Consider the following 19,256-nt stretch of genomic DNA (forward strand, 5'->3'; position numbering starts at 1 on the left):
ACAGTCAGTTTTCAGCATTAGTATTTCTTTCACCATCTTCAGGTGAAGACCGATGAAATACAGGCATGAAGTGAGAAGGGTCTCTGGTAATAGACTTCGAAGGGCACTGAGCAGTAACCATGTGTCCTTTGGTAGACACCATTTGGGGGGGTTCAGCATCGTAAGGAGCATCAGATTTTCTTTATCTGTTGAGCAATCACCAAATCTCCTTTTTTGAATGAGAGGTCTTTTGCATGTCGTCTCTTGTCTACATAGACTCATTTGCTGTTTATTATCCAAGTCCCTTGTATGAATCATGTTTTCACTTTCATCTCTTTTGGTGGTCATTGAGGTTGCAGGGGCAGGTTGTCGCTCTTTTTATACTTTATGCTCTGATGCTCCAGAATATTCTCTCTTTTTTTTTTTTTTTTTTTTTTTAAATTGTTGAAGGGTGGACCATTGTAAAACTTCACAATGGTTGGTATGCTGCAAAGATGCCACCAAGTTTTTAGATTACTTGCTCATGTGTTGTGGATGAAAGATCTTCGACAAAAGGAAAACGTGAATATTAGTCTATAAATCACCATTAAATGATGTCCGTTATCAAATGGACCAAATAAACCAATGGCTAATCTCTCTCAGGCAGGCTTGGGGAGTTCTGACATGTTTAGGGTACGTAGAGTAACTCTGGTTGACAGGCATTGGCATATATGTCAGGCTTGGAGTTCCTTAACTTTCATCTAAGTATGGAAACCAAACTATCTCGGAGAGCTCGCTTTGCAGCAACAATACCACAATGTTCTTCGTGAGCCACTTCAATCCCTTTTGGTCATTAACTCTCCAGTATATCAACTTCAGAAGGTCACTATCATGACTCGTGGCAGTGACAATCTGGGCTAACAACACAGCAGCTGGTGTACTTACGTAACAATGTGATTGATTTAGGCTTCAGCTGCCTTGGATGGAGTACCATGATCTTGGATAGGCATGCTCAAAAAGTAGTCAGCAGGATTTTGATCCTTTCCTGGGTCCATGCACAATTGCACTCTTGCAATCGTAGTCCTTATCACTCAATTAGAGGAGGCAACTTGGCTTTTGAATTGCAGACGATGGCCACCAAAGCTTGATGATCAGTCACCAGTGTAAAAGGCTTTCTATACAGGAATGAATGAAAATCCTCACAAGCTCATACTACAGCCAAACTTTCTTTCTCAGGATGTGAGCAAGCACATTCTGTTTGAGACAAACTTCTACTAGATTAGGCCAGAATATGCACTCTAGCATTTCGGAATCCACTAAGCTGTGCAAGTATAGCACTTAACCTGACTGGCTAGTGTCGACCACAATGTCTGTATGAAGCTTTGGATTGAATACGCCATTTCAGTAGCATTTCCGATGGTACGTTTGATTCTTCTGAATCTTTTTTTTCACATTCTTGTGACCATTTAAAAGAAACATTTTTCTACTTTAACTCTCTTAATGGATCACAATAGTGGCAAAGTCTTATGTATCTTGAACAGTAACCGGCCATGTCAAGAAACAAACATGCCATTGAAATATCTTGTGGGGGAATCAGCATTTGGCACACTGTACTTTTGCAGGATCAGATTTCATACTACCATCAGAAAAGATATGACCAAAGAATTTCAGCTTTGTCTTGCTGAACTCGCATTTAAGGTCAAACCTGCATTATTGAGTAACTGACATACTTGTGTAAGAGGTCTACCACGCTCCTTGTGTGTAGCCCCAAAAACAAACACGTCATCACTATAATTGAATGCATTCACATCAGGCTTAATTATGAGTCATGTGACATCTTAAAAGGTTCTGCAGCCGATAAAACACCAAAACTAAATCTCTTATATCTAAACAAGCCAACATGTATAGAAAAGGCTGTGCCGTATCTGCACCTTTCTTCAAGTTCTAATTGATGATAGCCTTTATGCTAATCAAGTTGAGAAAGGACCTTGGCAACATTCAAGTGCACTATGTCAGCAATGTGCAGTCCTGGATGTCGTTCTCGTTCAATTGCTTTGTTCGCATGCAGCATGTCAATGGATATGCGCACAGCTCCTTCACAGTCCTTTACAGGCACTACTACTGTGGGAGAAATCCGTTATGTTGGACCAGTGGAACACTCAATGTAATGCTTAATAAATGACTCAATTCTTTTTTCAACAGCTTCTTACAAATGAAAATGCAACTTGTCTGTCTCGGAGTAGCAGGACGAACATCCTCATTAGCATGCAGCTTTACTTTCACAGTCGAACTTTCCTAAACGATAAAACAATGAAGGGAATTGACTTAATACTTTCTGGTGAGCATTCATGTTGTAATTCACCAAAATCAGTCCAATGCCAACAGCCATTCTGAAGCTGAGCAAGCAGCAATTACTTGCCACTATACCGTGAAAAACAGACTGGTATTTGTACTTTTTTTTTCTTACGTTACTCTTGTCAATAAATGAACCTCGACTCTTCACCGGTTTAGATGCAGTCCAAGTATACACTTTAGTCTTTGACAGCCTAAACCGCGTTAACAGAGTTCACTGTACTTTTCTTCAGGCATTGTATTTATTGATGCCCCCACTACCGAAAATGAAAGGTATTTAACATACATTTATTTTCTATGTAATCTTTAGGCAGTGTTTGTATGATTTCATTGCTTTCATATGTCGACTTTTCTTTGACTGACTTCTCCTCACGTGTGACCACTCCAACAAGTGCACACTTTTCTGAGGTAAGCGTTGACATGGCACAATCACTTTCTTCACTTATTATTGAGGTGAAAGAACTGTACAACGATGATGTAGATGATGATGAGCGACTTCATTTAGTATCTATTTGCTTCACCTGATGTTGCTGCTTGGCCTTGTGTGTACACTTCCAATGTTGCTTCTGAAACTTTCTGGGGGCCATATTGTCTTGGCACTATGATGCACTCATTCCTACGTTTGCACAGTCACAAAATGGTTCTCTTTATTACAACTTTTGCATATTTGCGAAATGGCAGGACACTTTATTTTGTGTGAAAATGCAAATCCATATCTGAAGCACAGATCTTTTTGTGTGTAGACATCACTTTGTGTCATTCAGTCTGGTTTAAAATTATTTTTCCCACTCATGACTGACATGTCCTGGGCACCTCCAGCCTCCATGTCAGCAGCTTGTCCTTCAGCACCTGCCTCAGCTCTGGCAGCCATCAACACTCCAAGACTAAGTTTCTCTCAGCATTCATCATGTGAAAGAATCTGACAAGCATCCATCAATAACTAAGTCACATGGCTTCCTCATCATTAAATTCATTGAACTTGCAGTGTTTGATGAGTGTGTTGATTTTTTCCACACATTCATTGATTGTTTCACCAACTCTTGGACAATTTTGACTGGAAACATTGTTCGTAATCAACATTTGATAATGGATTCAAGTTGAGATTCAAAGCATTGTTAAGCTGACAGTACGCGACTTTGCCAGTTCTTGCTATTTTCTTTATGAAATCTTTCACACCATCACTAGCAAGATTTTTAAGATATTTGATAATCTTCCTGTTATCAGTCTCATCAGGTGCATTTATGAAGTCTTCAAATGTCTGTCAAGGCACTGCATCTATTACCAATATTTTGCTTTTTGGCAAAAGGTCCGCTTTTTGGCATAAAGGTCCGCTTTTGCGTGTGATCTGGCTCTATTGTTTGTAATTCCTCCTCAAATCTATGTCTTTTTAGTTGAGAGGACATTCCTTGTTCCTCTGAGTAGGAACCAGTTTTCGGTTCGGTTGCCGGGTGTTTCGGCACCGAAACCGTGTCTTTGGATTTTCTCGGCTCCGACAAGATCTTTTTCTTTTTCTGTGTCGTTCCGTCTCGGTGCCGACCAACTTCGGTGCCGGTGTGCTGAGCAGCTTTGGTGCCGCTGTCTCGGTGTCGACCCTTTTCTGCACCACTCTGTCGGTCCCGAGATTGCTGCGTGCCTGTGTCTCGACCCGAGTCGGACGACTTCGACACCAGCTCGCCCTTTTTCGGTGCCGATGGACGGTCACCTACTTTCCGGGTTAAGCCATGGCCTGTTGGCGGTGGCGTCCCCTGGGCTTTGTCAGTCTTTTCATGTGTTTTTTGTTGCGACGTCTTACTCACGGTTGGTTGATCTTCGACGTCAAATTCTTCGGAATCCGACTCGTAGATGGAGAAAGTTTCTTCTTCCTCCTCCTCGAACTGTTGTTGTCCTGTCGGCGTGGACGCCATCTGCAACCTCCTGGCTCTTCGGTCTCTGAGCGTTTTTCTCGAGCGAAACGCACGACAGGCTTTGCACGTATCCTCCTTGTGCTCGGGGGACAGGCACAAGTTACAGACCAAATGTTGATCCGTATACGGATACTTATTGTGGCATTTAGGACAGAATCGGAACGGGGTCTGTTCCATCAGTCTCGATGTTGCACGCGGTCGGGCCGACCAGGCCCCGACGGGGTCGAAATTACCCCGAAGGGTCACCGGAGCTCTTCAAGGTTCGGTGTCGATTTGTTCTAACTATCCCGATACCGAACGAAACAATACCGACAAATTTTTCCGAGATTCTGACTAACTTTCCGACCCGAAACACGGAGCGAAAAGGAACACGTCTGAACCCGATGGCGGAAAAAAAACAATCTAAGATGGAGTCGACGCCCATGCGCAATGGAACCAAGGTGGGAGGAGTCCCTCGTTCTCGTGACTCGAAAAGACTTCTTTGAGGAAAAACAACTTGTAACACTCCGAGCCCAACACCAGACGGCGGGATGTGCACAGCATGTGTATCTGCAGCTACACATGCCATTGAACATATATATAACTTTTGGTAAGAATTTGGGATTTGTACGGAGAACCACTTTATGTATTTGTATAAAGGGTTCTTGTATAGTAAATGCTTGTATTTCACTTACTCTTCTAAGAGATGTGATGGAAAGTAGCCTTCCTAATAGCTAAGTTAAGTATTGCATGTCACAAGAGTGCATGGGTTCAAATGGTGGTCCCAGGAGTCGTGTTAATACAACATTGAGGTTCCACGAGGGGACTGGTGGTGTTCTCGGGGGATGATTCTTTTTTAAACCCTCCATAAATGCTTTGATGACTGGGATTCTAAAAAGTGATGTTGAATGTGTAATCTGCAGATAGGCAGATATTGCTGTGAGATGTATTTTAATAGAAGAAAATGCTAGTTTAGATTTGTGTAAGTGTAATAAGTAGCTTACAATGTTTTTTGCGGAAACATGTAGTGGTTGAATTTGATTATTATGGCAGTAATAAACAAATCTTTTCCATTTGTTTGCATAACAATTTCGTGTAGTAGGTTTTCTAGCTTGTTTAATTACCTCCATACATTCTTGTGTAAGGTCTAAATGTCCAAATTCTAAGACTTCAGGAGCCAGATTGCTAGATTGAGCAATGCTGGGTTCGGGTATCTGATCTGTTGTTTGTGTTAACAGATCTGGTCTGTTTGGTAGTTTGATATGAGGTACTACTGACAGGTCTAGTAGTGTCGTGTACCACGGTTGGCGAGCCCAGGTTGGTGCTATTAGTATTAGTTTGAGTCTGTTTTGACTCAATTTGTTTACCAGATAAGGAAAGAGTGGGAGAGGGGGAAAAGCGTAAGCAAATATCCCTGACCAACTCATCCATAACGCATTGCCCTTGGACTGAGGGTGTGGATACCTGGACACAAAGTCTTGGCATTTTGTGTTTTCTTTTGTTGCGAATAGGTCTATATCTGGTGTTCCCCAGCGTAGAAAGTAAGTTTGTAGTATCTGGGGATGAATTTCCCATCCGTGTGCTTGTTGGTGAGCTCGACTGAGGTTGTCGGCCAACTGGTTTTGAATCCCTGGGAGTATTGTGCTATTAGGCGAATGTGATTGTGAATTGCCCAATGCCAAATCTTTTGTGCTAAGAGACACAGTTGTGATGAGTGTGTCCCTCCTTGTTTGTTTAGGTAATACATTGTTGTCATGTTGTCTGTTTTGACAAGAATGTGTTTGTGGGCTATTAGTGGTTGAAATGCTTTCAATACTAGAAACACTGCTAACAGTTCTAAATGATTTATATGCAGTTGTTTTTGCTGAACATCCCCTTGTCCCTGTATACTGTGCTGGTTGAGGTGTGCTCCCCACCCCATCATGGAAGCATCTGTTGTGATCACGTATTGAGGCACTGGGTCTTGGAATGGCCACCCTTGGTTTAAATTTATAGGATTCCACCATTGAAGCGAGAAGTGTGTCTGGTGGTCTATCAACACTAGATCTTGAAGTTGACCCTGTGCTTGTGTTGCTAGGCACTGTTGTAAGGGTCGCATGTGTAGTCTTGCGTTTGGGACAATGGCTATGCATGAAGACATCATGTCTAGAAGTTTCATTACAAACCTCACTTGTGGACTTGGAGTGGCAATCGCTTTTTGTGTGTCGAGTGTTGCTCCCAAGTATTGTTGTATTTGACACGGTTGTAGATGTGATTTTTGGTAGTTTAGAGAGAACCCTAGTTTGTGTAGGGTTTCTATGACGTATTGTGTGTGTAGAAGACACTGTTGTTGAGTGCTGGTTTTTATTAACCAATCGTCCAAGTAAGGGAATACGTGCATGTGCTGTCTCCTGATGTGAGCGGCTACTACTGCAAGGCATTTTGTGAATACCCTTGGGGCTGTTATCCCGAATGGTAACACTTTGAATTGGTAATGCACGCCTTGGATTACAAATCTTAAGTATTTCCTGTGGGAAGGATGTATGGGTATGTGGAAATATGCATCCTTGAGATCTAGTGTGGACATGTAGTCCTGTTTTTTGAGCAAGGGAATCACATCTTGAAGTGTTACCATGTGAAAGTGATCTGATTTTATGCAAAGATTCAGTGTTCTGAGGTCTAATATGGGTCTCAGTGTTTTGTCTTTCTTTGGAATTAGGAAATACAGGGTGTAGACACCTGTTCCTTTTTGATGATTGGACTTCTAGTTGTAATAGGTCTAAGTGTTGTTTGGACATAGTGTGTGCTCTTGGAGGCACATCTGGTGGCAATTGTAGGAAATTCTATGCAATAACCATGTTGGATAATGGCTAGGACCCATGCGTCCGTAGTTATGTTTTCCAAGTTGTGGTAATATGCGGTAAGTCTCCCCCCTACTGGTGTTGAGTGGTGGGGGTTTGCGACATTGAAGTCACTGTTTGGTTTGCGGGGTTTTTGGGCTCTGGAATTTCTCTCTTGTCTTTGGGAATTGTCCACCACTATATGTTCCTCGAAAACCTCCTCTCTGATACTGGCCCTGATATGCGGGTCTGACTTGTGAGGTGGAAGGCTCTGTGGTTTAGGAACAAAATCCCCCTTTAAAGTGCGGCTTTCTAAAAGTGCCTCTGCTCTGTGGGGAGTAGAACGCGCCCATAGCTTTGGCCGTGTCCGTGTCCTTTTTGAGTTTTTCTATTGCCGTATCCACCTCCGGCCCAAACAATTGTTCTTGGTTGAATGGCATATTCAGCACGGCCTGCTGGATTTCTGGTTTAAAACCGGAGCTCCGTAACCATGCATCCCTACGAATGGTTACTGCAGTGTTCACTGTCCTTGCCACCTTGTCTGCTGAGTCCATAACCGACCTTATTTGGTTGTTAGAAATAGTTTGGCCTTCCTCAACAACCTGTTGGGCACGTTTTTGGTACTCCTTGGGAAGGTGCTGAATGAGATGTTGCATTTCATCCCAATGTGCCCTGTCGTATCGAGCCAGTAGAGCCTGAGAACTGGCAATCCGCCATTGATTGGCTGCCTGTGCTGCCACCCTCTTGCCTGCTGCATCAAATTTCCAACTTTCCTTGTCGGGCTGTGGTGCGTCTCCTGAGGATTGGGAGTTTGCCCTCTTTCGGGGTGCTCCCACTACCACTGAATCAGGAATTCATTGTTGTGTGATAAACACAGGGTCCGCTGGGGGAGGTTTATATTTCTTCTCCACCCTAGGCGTGATGGCTCTGCCTTTTACTGGGTCCTGGAACACTTGTTTTAACATGCCTGGCAGCATTGGCAAACTTTGGCATGAGCTGTGAGTGGATGCCAAGGTGTTAAAGAAAAAAAAAAAGTCGTCCTCTATGGCCTTTGCATGCATTGCTAAATTATGGAATGTAGCTGCCCTTGAAACCACCTGCATATATGCAGTGCTGTCCTCAGTAGGTGACGGCCTTGCTGGGTAGCAATCGGGACTATTGTCTGAGACCGGTGCATAATACAAGTCCCATGCATCCGGGTCATCTTGTGACATCCCTGTGTGTGTCGGCGACTGCATCATTGAGGGTGTTGCTACCGGGGACAGGTGTGGCGAATGCAATGGAGATTGCTATGGCGAGAACCTTGGTGGTGTTTTGTCTCAGCCACTTTCGCTTTTGGCTGCATTTCCGTCTCCTGGAATGCTAGCTTTCGCTTGATTTTTATTGGAGTAAGAGTTTGGGTTTTCCGCGTGTCCTTCTGTATGTGCAACCTCCTCTGGGTATGGTCTGGCTCTCCCATGCCCAGTTCTTGTTCAAATCTGTGCCCTTGCAACTGACTTGAAAGGCCTTGTTCTTCTGTATAGGAGCTTGGTTTGGGCTCCGAGGCTGCATGTTTCGGCACCAAAGCTTTTTGTACAGTCTTTTTCGGCTCCGAGGAAACCTTCTTGATTTTAGGGGTGCCGAACTCTTGGTGCTGAGATGGTTCGGAGCCGGTATCTCGACCGAAGTCGGATGTCTTCGGCTGCTGGGAGGCCTTTTTCGGTGCCGATGTTTGGTCACCGTGTTTTCGGGTTAAGCCATGCCCTGTTGGCGGTGGCATCCCCTTGGCCTTTATTATTTTTGAGTGAGTCTTTGCCGGGGCTGGTTTACTCACAGTTTGCTGATGTGTCTTTGGCTGCTCACTTTCGGACTCGTCTGAGTCTCGAATGGAGAATCACTCCTCTTCCTCGACCTGCTCGGCCGGTGTCAACGCCATCTGGAGTCTTCGAGCTCTTCGATCTCGTAGTATTTTCTTGGATCGAAATGCCCGACAGTATCCTCCCTGTGTTCCGGAGATAAACACAGATTATAGACCAAGTGTTGGTCTGTATAAGGATACTTTCCGTGGCAATTGGGGCAGAAGCGGAAGGGGGTTCGGTCCATGAGGTATGAAGATGGATGTAGTCGGGCCGACCAGGCCCCGATGGAGAGTGGAAGCCCCGAAGGGCCGCCGGAGCACTTCTTTTTTCGGTGTCGATGTGCTAACACTAAGCCGGTACCGAGCGCAAACAATACCGTAGAATTTTCTGATAACTAACCTACTTTCCCGAATCGAAATATGGAGCGAAGAGGAACACGTCCGAACCCGATGGCGGAAAGAAAACAATCTAAGATGGAGTCGACGCCCATGCGCAATGGAGCCGAAAGGGAGGAGTCCCTCGGTCTTGTGACTCGAAAAGACTTCTTCGAACAAAAACAACTTGTAACACTCCGAGCCCAACACTAGATGGCAGGATAATGCACAGCATGTATATCTGCAGCTACACATGCCATCGAACACATTATATATATATATATATATATATATATATATATATATATACACACATACATATATATATACACATACACACACACTCACACACACACACACACACACACACACACACACACACACACACACTCACACACACACACACACTCACACACACTCACACACACTCACACACACTCACACACACTCACACACACTCACACACACTCACACACACTCACACACACTCACACACACTCACACACACACACACTCACACACACTCACACACACTCACACACACACACACACTCACACACACTCACACACACTCACACACACTCACACACACTCACACACACTCACACACACTCACACACACACTCACACACACACTCACACACTCACACACACTCACACACACACTCACACACACTCACACACACTCACACACACTCACACACACTCACACACACTCACACACACTCACACACACACACTCACACACACTCACACACACACACTCACACACACACACACTCACACACACTCACTCACACACACACTCACACACTCACACTCACACTCACACTCACACTCACACACTCACACTCACACACTCACACTCACACACTCACACTCACACTCACACTCACACTCACACTCACACTCACACTCACACTCACACTCACACTCACTGGGTTCTAAATGTGAATATGCATAAGTGGGAGTTTTGGTACCCTCAAAGTGAATGGACAGAAAGGCTTGTTGGTGCATGGACATGTAAATGCACAAGTATGTGAGCCTGTGAATGGATCATATTTGCAGAGTGCTTAGAGGTAGTCTTGATCTCTGCCTTACAGTCCCCGACAGCTAATGTCACTGGGAACAATGTACCTCAAACAATATAATGGGAATGTTCCCTAGGCAGACTACATCGTATACTCAATCAGGTAGAGACAAAACTGTAAAAGAGAGCTACTTCAGGCTTTTTTGTTCTTTTTTTTGGTTGACAACCTAAGTTTGGCCAAAAGCTAAATAAGTTGCTAAAAAGATATGTAACAACCAAAATGCTTTTTTAATGCAGCATAAGATAAACATGAATATCAGTCTTCATTGTCTAAACACCCGAAAGGCTAAATATTAAGGCTGTTACATAGGCAGCTGGGAGTGGAAAATAACTATCTGGAAATGCCTTAATGGGGAAATTACAGTATGCAATCAGAAGCTCCAAGTGATGCTTGGTTTCTTTAAAGGCGGTTGTTCCCTGTCTGTCTCCCAAAAATCATATCTAACAATGTTCAAAACCAATATTAGGATTCATAAAACCAATTGCCTGAAAAGACCAGGTGTGAAATTCCTGTATTAACCATAGCATTTATCTATCATCATGATTAAAATCAAACCCCAAGTCAACATTTCAATCATTATTCTCTGAAGTGGACAACTGCTAAACTCTCATTACGTAATAGTGCAATGCCCTTTTGCCACTGGATAACTCGACACTAACATAACATGCTAGCGAAGAATGTATAAGACATTCCATCCTCACCGTTTCTTCTCTCAGGCTCAGCAACGTTTCTGTTTGGTTTCTTCGGGTTTTAAGAATAGCAGACATTTTTTCCATTAGAATATCATATTTACTTCGCCTAGAGTGAGAAGATGATGAATGACATTTACTTACACCTACTGATAAACTTTAAATATAAAACTTAATATTAATATTTAACTAAACCTAACTTTAAAAGCATACAAGGTCAATGACAAGACGACGATACAAAGGACACAATTATCAAAATATTTCCTTTTTGTTGTTATTTACTTAATCACAACACAATCAGTGCTAAGCAGAGGGTAGATAAACTGCTAAATACATTACAATTACCAAGTGGATGAATATCAATCCAATTAAGAGGACTATGGATAAAACAACGTTTCCACGCCTATTACTCTGGGCCCATAATAAACCCCATATACGTAAACTGGAATGGTACAGTCTTATATACACATGCAAAGTATATACTTTCCTGGGTATATCAGAAGAAGCCAAACATTTCTAGTAATTACTAAATACATGTTTTAAGTGAAGACGCTAGCGTAGTAATCATTGCTCAGTAGTATCCATGCTAGAATACTGTATTATGCTTTTGAAGAAAACTTCTCAATAGGCACAAACAGATAATCATGTTTCACGTTTTGTTGCATAGTTTGTTCACTGAAGAGTATTGATTCAATAAAATATTGATATATTAATGCAGATGGACAGTAAGGGTCAAATGATCCACAAGTTAGGAAATCTTCATACTAAGCAATATTAATCCTGGCACTACAGAAAAAGTGCACCTAGGTACAGACAGCCGTATAGTCCGTGTGTGATGGTGTCCACTAAAGCAAGAACAAGGAGATTTAAGGTTGCTAATGTACCATCAGCTAGCAAATTTGGGACCAATGATGTTTTTTTTAACTTTAAAGTCCTCCCACACAAACTAAACCCATTTCTTGGGACAGTTTCACAAAAGTCGAAGTGTGCATAGGGAAATGTGGCCTCAGGCATGTTAAGGGCCCTACGGAGTGTCAAAGTATGGAAGCGTGGACTATCTCAACTCTATACCAATGTGTGAAGAGGAGGTGGTTATAGCATTCATGGGCGCAATGATTGCCACAAATGAAGTCAGCTGACTGGTTGTTGTACAAAAAAAGGAAATAGTATACGTCACCAGTAATCCACAGCACTCGCAGTGATGAAGACCACAGGTAGTATTTGAGACATTACTTTCTAGTTTGCAATCCAAGCAGAAAAATACCAACCACAGATAGCTATACTTTTGACAATGCTTTATGACCAGGCGTTCTTTGGCCTAAGAATACGTGGGCTTTTCGTAGTAGATGTGATCATTTTAGAGTGTATGCTGGCAGGATTGTATGCTTGTGGCTTCCATGTGCTAATTCGATTATGGACCTATTGTCTAACCAGGTAACAATCTGTCTAAAAGCACGGAGTGTGTGCTGCGGGACTTGCATGCTGGTATTGTAAATACTTTTGGGTCAGTTAGACATGAGATGGCCTTTAACTGAAAATCCTTTTCAAGTTTTCTATTCCACTACATTCTTGACTGAACTTTTCGCCTTGTTCATGTCAATGCGAAAGTTGGGCCTACACTGGATTTTAACTATGAACAACTGTGTGGTTTCTGCTTGAGCCTCATGTTGCACAATATTTTCGCATTTCATATTTTCTATATTGCGTTTATTTTTTACATTCCCTACAACATTCCCACTCTAGTTGATATTTCAACGACTTAATTCAGACCTTTGTCTGTCCTTGGCGCCACGTGATCTACTACCTGGGTTGGTGTTCTAACTGAAAACATTCCTACCGCCTTAGCGCCTATTCTCCTAATACATGCTAAAATGACATGTATCATACAGTATATCAGTAACAAGATCACAGTCTTAGGTAACAAAGCCCCCATAAGTCCCAACATCCAGGAAGATAGTGACGCAAACCAACCACTGAACCAACTAACTGGGGCACCTCCTTCATCTATCATTTTAGTTTGTAAATTATGCAGTTTATAAATTATGCATTGCTTCTGACAAAGTTTTTTTCTGCATCATATCCTGGAATGAACCTGCAGCACGCAGATCCTATCTTCCTGCACACCCCGCCTTGCACGGCCGTCATACGGACCAGTACATAACTAGGTCGCAACATCATCATTCTTATAACACGCAGTTCCTTTTTTTATGGCATTGAAGCCATCATTGGTGGTGATGATGACCTTAAGGAGTTCCCATCTTGTGATTTGGAGCCAACGAGCTGTTGCTTTAGCTTGAACAAATGGCACGGTGCTCCCAGAGAAAAGTTCAGCATCGCTGAATAGGTGATACTCATGGGGAACTTCATTCCAGGTCGTTGCGCCATAATATTCTGCAGTCCTTTTCCTTTGGCTGTGATGTAGCAAGGTCGTTGGGCGGCTCATGGGGAATTTATGCAAAGCAGATCTGTTTATTCCATGGCTCACTAAACAAGAGCATGCAAAGTCACTGTGGAACAGATCCTTCTCCAGTTGGGAGTTAACTGTGCATACAGCACCTCTCTACACTACCAGAAGAAATCCATAAGTCCAGAAGTGCCCCCCTGGATGTCGACGTGGAAGACTGACCTTGCAACAAATATATTTTGACCAACATAAATGGTGCTATTTCCCCTGAACCTTAAGAAAAAAGTGAGTTTCATGGCAGTTTGGGGAATTACACTACCATCTAACCAAGTATAGTGTTGAATATGTTTGCCCTAGGTAGGTGCACATTTCGCTACTGTATCTTGGCTGACATCTGTGCCATTCCACAAGGACATAGCCTTAAAAGAAAACTCATGTTGGGAAGCCACTGATGATGGGCAAAGACTGATCCTGTCACTCTAAACCTTGGCCTTCGGACACTATCTGGGGGTGAAGGTTTCAAGTATATAGTTGCTACACTCAGATGGTACGTGTGTTACTCCTAGAACACCTAGAGCTAAGATCAACTAGGTCCAAGCTACAGTGGTGGGGGGACCCTTCTTTCTCATATGTGTAATTTCTTCCCTGATGCCCTGTCAGTCTGTGAGAATGTATGACACATCTGGTAAAGAGTCCTATCTTGTAACATTAACTAGGAAGTATACTACTTTGAAAAGTGTTAACCGCATTTGGGCCTTAATTCTACACAAGTACAGATGTAATAAATAGTGAGCTATGTTTCGGGGTACTTCTTTCGTGGAGTGCAGTTTATCCGACCCAAGCACACGAAGCATGACATTAGTGGTCTCTGCACCTATTTGACATGTGCTGATACCACGTTATCTAACAATTTAGCATGGGCATTACAGGTCACACTGCTATTAGAGAGCTCTATCAAGACGTGGAAGGAATTAGAATTAGAGGGTACTTTGCAAGCAAAGAGAAAAACGGATAGTATTAAAAAAAGAAACATAAAAACAAAAATACATATCTTTGGTATTGTCCTTTCAAAATATAGTTAAAAAAACAGTACGAGGTGGGAGCATTTGAGGTCACAATCTTCAACCCCCCTCTTTTTCCATTTGCATTGTTCATTCTTTTTCTCTTTGTGAAAAGCTGTGTCGAGGCACACATGGCTGTGATGAATTCAGGGTTTCCTACCGTCCACCTTCCGGACCCAATTGTGTATTAACACTTGAGCTCCTAATTTCACAGCTGTGAGTTCGACCTTGGCAAACCTTTCTTTTCCCTTGGCTACCTACCTGGTGATCATCTTTGCATACTTCATCAGTTCACAAAAGTACATATGCGGTTCATCATTCAGTGCCTGTGACAAACGTTCTCCCCGAAGTCTGCTTCTAGTGGCAAGGACAGGACACTGATGGACCTTCCTATCCCTATCTGATGTGCTGTCACGTGTCTGAACTTGATGTATTCCTCAAGGAAAATAGTGCTATTGGCAAGCAGAACAACCATTTTTTGTTTAAAGTGTTGCATAGCTTGCTGAGATTGCATTTCCAGAGGTCGTTCAGGTGCTCCACTACCCCATTACTTTAGGGGTGATACACACAAGACAACCTGTGCTTTAACCTTAGCAGTTTTGTGATATTTTCAAATACTGGATTGGAAAAATTAGTGCCATTGTCTGATCTTATCCCTTCTAGGATTCCCCATAGTGGAATCACTTTCCAAACTAGGAATGTGGCTGCTGACTTGGCATCACAATGGACGCATGGTCCCGCTTCAACCCCTCAGGAGAAGGGGCAGGCCACTATGATGAGGTGCCTGTAGTTACATCATCTATCAATCATATCCATAAAGTCCAAATGAAGGACTTTAAATGGATCTTGTTATTGTGGAATGGTGGAACTTACCACTTTTAAGGTAGGATTGGGGGAGTGCTGCTCGCAGATCATACAGTTGTGCAGATACATGGTAATGATGTTGTGTAAATTGGGGACAAACCAGGCTTGTTGAATCGGAGTTGCAAAATAGTGCCTGGACGTGTGGGCTGGCAAATTAATCTGATCCAGGGCAACTGCGAGCAAAGCTTGCGTCATTACTGGCTTTCCTGTTGATGGCGGTCTATACACTAGGTTATCTCCTGACTGGATGCACCCTCTATCTTCCCATAACTGCTTTTCGTGTGAAGAAGCAGCTTCCTGCAAATCTGTCAGGGGTAATCTTGCTGCCCCAGTGTAATGAAGAGTGTCTGTGGTAGTCTTGGATCTAGACTCTGTTGATGAGGCAGTCTAAGCCACCATAACAGGGGCAGGTAGTGTGTCTGATGGTACCTTTGGCAGGCCTTGAAAAATTATAAAAATGTTACTAGACCTGAAGTACAAAAAATGGTCTTTCACAGCTACTGAAATATATTTTGAAATGCTTAAGTTGACATAGTTATATAAATGTTGTATGTTAGGAAAGACCTGATACCCACAGCCTTTCATTTCACACAGGTCAGACAGTTCACCTTTCAAAATCCTGGAACTCTGCAGTCAGAAGAAAAAGTATTTGCACTGCAATTAGACAAACTGACTTTTGACCTCTGTCTCTGAACAGAGAGCAAATATGACATGAATAAGATTCAAAGGCATCTTAAATGCGAATTCAGTTTGTGGCTGAACAGAACAACTTTTCTTTGTCCTCTCACCCGAAGGGGTGAATAGGTTCTAAATATTGCTCGACCTCATAAAAAATGACTCGCCATAGCAAGTGGTCGAGTAGATTTTTCAAGCCCTGTTTGGGGGTGTGCATCTAGCTGTATCCTTAGCTTCCTGATCTGCTAGTGCATTACCCCAAGACACAAAATCTTGTCTTCCTGCTTGCGCCGCACACTTCACAACAGCCTATGGTAATGCAAGTGCCTCTGTAAGGGCCTCAAAGAGGGTTCTGTGCATCACAGGACTACCATCTGACTTAAGCTTCATGAGATGAAAAAGGAGAGGGTTTCTTGAGAGTTAAGTGGTTGTTAAATTCACAGAATCTTTGTATATGGTGATTACTTCTCCTGCACCTGACTTAAGGGCCACTATTAATGCTGTTAGTTCTGCTGCCTAGGAGAAATAATGTGCGGCAAATGTCAATTGTTCTATGACCTGCAGTGTGTCAAAGGAACCATGCTGCTGGGCTTGCACTACTGCCGTCCCTGTAGATCTTATTCCGGTATCTTGGTCAATTGTGGAGGTACAATGACAATCCTACATGGTATAGGGTCCTCTGTGGCTTGACTGCATTAATTGGGACTATGCTGCAGTTATGTGTATCCTCCTCAGGGTTTAAAGTTGGATGGTTCAAGAATGTTGCAGGATTCATTGTATATTACTTCACAACCTTCAAGATGGTAGAGACAGTATCACCTTATAACATGACACTGAGTGGTCGGAGTAGTCTTGACCTTCTGGATAATAGCAAACACTGCATGTTCTGCATAGAGCATCAAGGATGCCCCCATAATTATAGGGGTGCTCTTTTGTACTGTGAAATCTGCAGTGGCCAAAGCCTGCTCACAGGGATTATGTCTTTTCATGATTGAGTCCAGCAGTCCACTGAAATATGCGCTCAGTTTGTGCCCAAACAGATACTTCTGTGTGAGGGGAACTGTCATCACCTGACTGTTGCAATGGCAGAACAACTAGAACTCCTTGGTATAACCCGGAGTTCCCAAGACTGGAGCATTTATCTAACGTTTCAACTTCTGAAAAGTTTCCTTTATCTCCGGTGTTCATATAATGCCGTCCTGTCTTTTGCCTGTTTGATAACAGTCAACAGGAGGGCTATTAGCATTCCATAGTCAAATAACCACTATCTTAGATAGTTACAGAGGCCCGAAAACTTCTGCATTCCTTTGACAGTTTCTGGCTCTGTCATTTGCTGGATGGAGGCTGCCCTTTCAGGTGTTACACATCTGCCATAAGCAGACAGTAATTGTCCTAAATATTGGACTTCTTCCTGGCAGTACTGAATTTTCTACCTCTCCACCTTGTATCCTCTCTGGGCAAGAGTGGTCAGAAAATATATAGTATGTTTTCTGCATTGTTGCTTATTAGTACTACAAACCAATATGTCATCTACATATTGCAACAGATTGCTGTCACTCTGAAAATTGGACAGATCATTCTTTATCGCTCTGTTGAACATGCTGGGTGACTATCAATACCCTTGGGGTAAGTGAGAGTACAAGTACTGAGTCCCACGACATGACAATGCTGTCATATAGTGACGGTCTGGATGGAGAGGGGTGCTGACGAAGGCGACCTTAAGATCAACAACTGAGAAATATCTGGCATCCTGAGGAATATTCATCAAGATGATGGAGGGGTCAGGGACAATTGGGAATTAATACAACTGTGTTCAAAGGGTGCACGCCCTGCACCATGCCTCAAGTATTGCTCTTAGATTTCTTGACAGGGTAAATAGGGGAGTTGCAGGGAAACACTCCAGGGTAAATTACTCCATGATCTAGCAATGCCTGTCTGTTAGGGGCAATGCCCTCCTCTTCCTCCTTGGACACAGGATGCTGCTTCACTCTGGGTTTGAGGGCACCTTTCTTTAATGTAATCCGGAATGATGTAGCAGTACAGATTAAGGCCAACACCATGAGGACCCTTCGTCCATAAGGTGTCTGGTACTAGTGACAGATCTGCTTCTTTTACTAAACCAAACACTCTGCTTGGTGTGAGTGTTCTGATGTCTAACAGTTCTCAGTGCTATGTCTTCCTGAAAAAGTACCACTTTTCCTGGGGGTCAAACAGTTGGTCATCCAGCACCTCCCCAACCACCTTTCTTGGCTCAAGGAAGATGACAAATGCCCATAAAACATTATCGTTGCTGGCTATTAGAGCACCATAGGTCAGTATTAATTCCAAAGCCTCTATCTGTAATATCTCAGTATCTGATAACCGAGTCCTGTCCCTGTTGTCTAAATAGCAATTGCTTGGGCAATTGAACCTCTATTCCCAGTAACTCTACTGTTTTGCTATGATGGTGCGTACCACTGCAGTAAATGCCTACATTTCAGTGGGCCATGCTCTAATTCGGTCTCTGCTGGAGAAATCTACTGTTAGTGCCATTATTCTGGAAGATGGAATGCCAGGTGTGAAACAGATCAAGGTACCACCTTGTTCATAATGAATAGTCGTGTTTAATTTGGCCATTAGATCTCTTCCTAACAAATTGACTGGAGATGTTGGAGAAAACAGTAAAACAGCCATCAATGTACCTCCCTCCTACTGTCCTGTCCTTGCAGATTCCATGAAACCGGAGATTGGCCCTCCACCATCTCATGGAGGATATAGGAGGGAAAAGATATAAATTAGCCCTGCTCTGCCAAATGAGATATCAACAAGGAATTGAGTGTTGTGGCAATGGACTACTTCATGGGGCTATAGATAGCAGTATATAAGGCACAAGGCTGACCCTCCGAATATCCTAAATATGGCAGGGATGGGCAGATTACAGGGGAACAGAACTGGCACCAGTCCATCAAATACACCAGTTCATTTAAGAAGAAATTAGAACATTCCACGGACAAGTGTACCAAACACCCTTTCATGTTGTAACCGGACTGGCGTTATTTTTAGATGTATTGTTAATGTGGGGGTGATGTGGATGGGCCGGGACAGTGTCTTATTTTGTATTTTCCTTATTTTCATATTACCTATATATTTTGTGTTATACAATTATTGGTTATGCTGGCCATGGTGGCCGTGTTGTAAATCTCAACTCCAAACTAATAAAATGTTTAAAAACAATTTTTAAAAAAAAGTTAGGTGAAAATTTGTGTGGC

General features: G+C 42.9%; 1 protein-coding gene across 1 annotated transcript in view; it reads right to left on the reverse strand.

Moving 5' to 3' along the window:
* GTF3C1 (general transcription factor IIIC subunit 1) overlaps positions 1 to 19,256 on the reverse strand; it is a 1,928,973-nt gene that overhangs the window by 1,760,138 nt on the left and 149,579 nt on the right. The window contains exon 5 of the mRNA XM_069210709.1: positions 11,017 to 11,113. Coding sequence (XP_069066810.1) covers positions 11,017 to 11,113 — 97 coding nt within the window. The remainder of the gene's footprint in view (positions 1 to 11,016; positions 11,114 to 19,256) is intronic.

Source organism: Pleurodeles waltl, chromosome 10 (genome assembly GCF_031143425.1).
Source record: "Pleurodeles waltl isolate 20211129_DDA chromosome 10, aPleWal1.hap1.20221129, whole genome shotgun sequence".
Lineage (NCBI taxonomy): Eukaryota > Metazoa > Chordata > Amphibia > Caudata > Salamandridae > Pleurodeles > Pleurodeles waltl.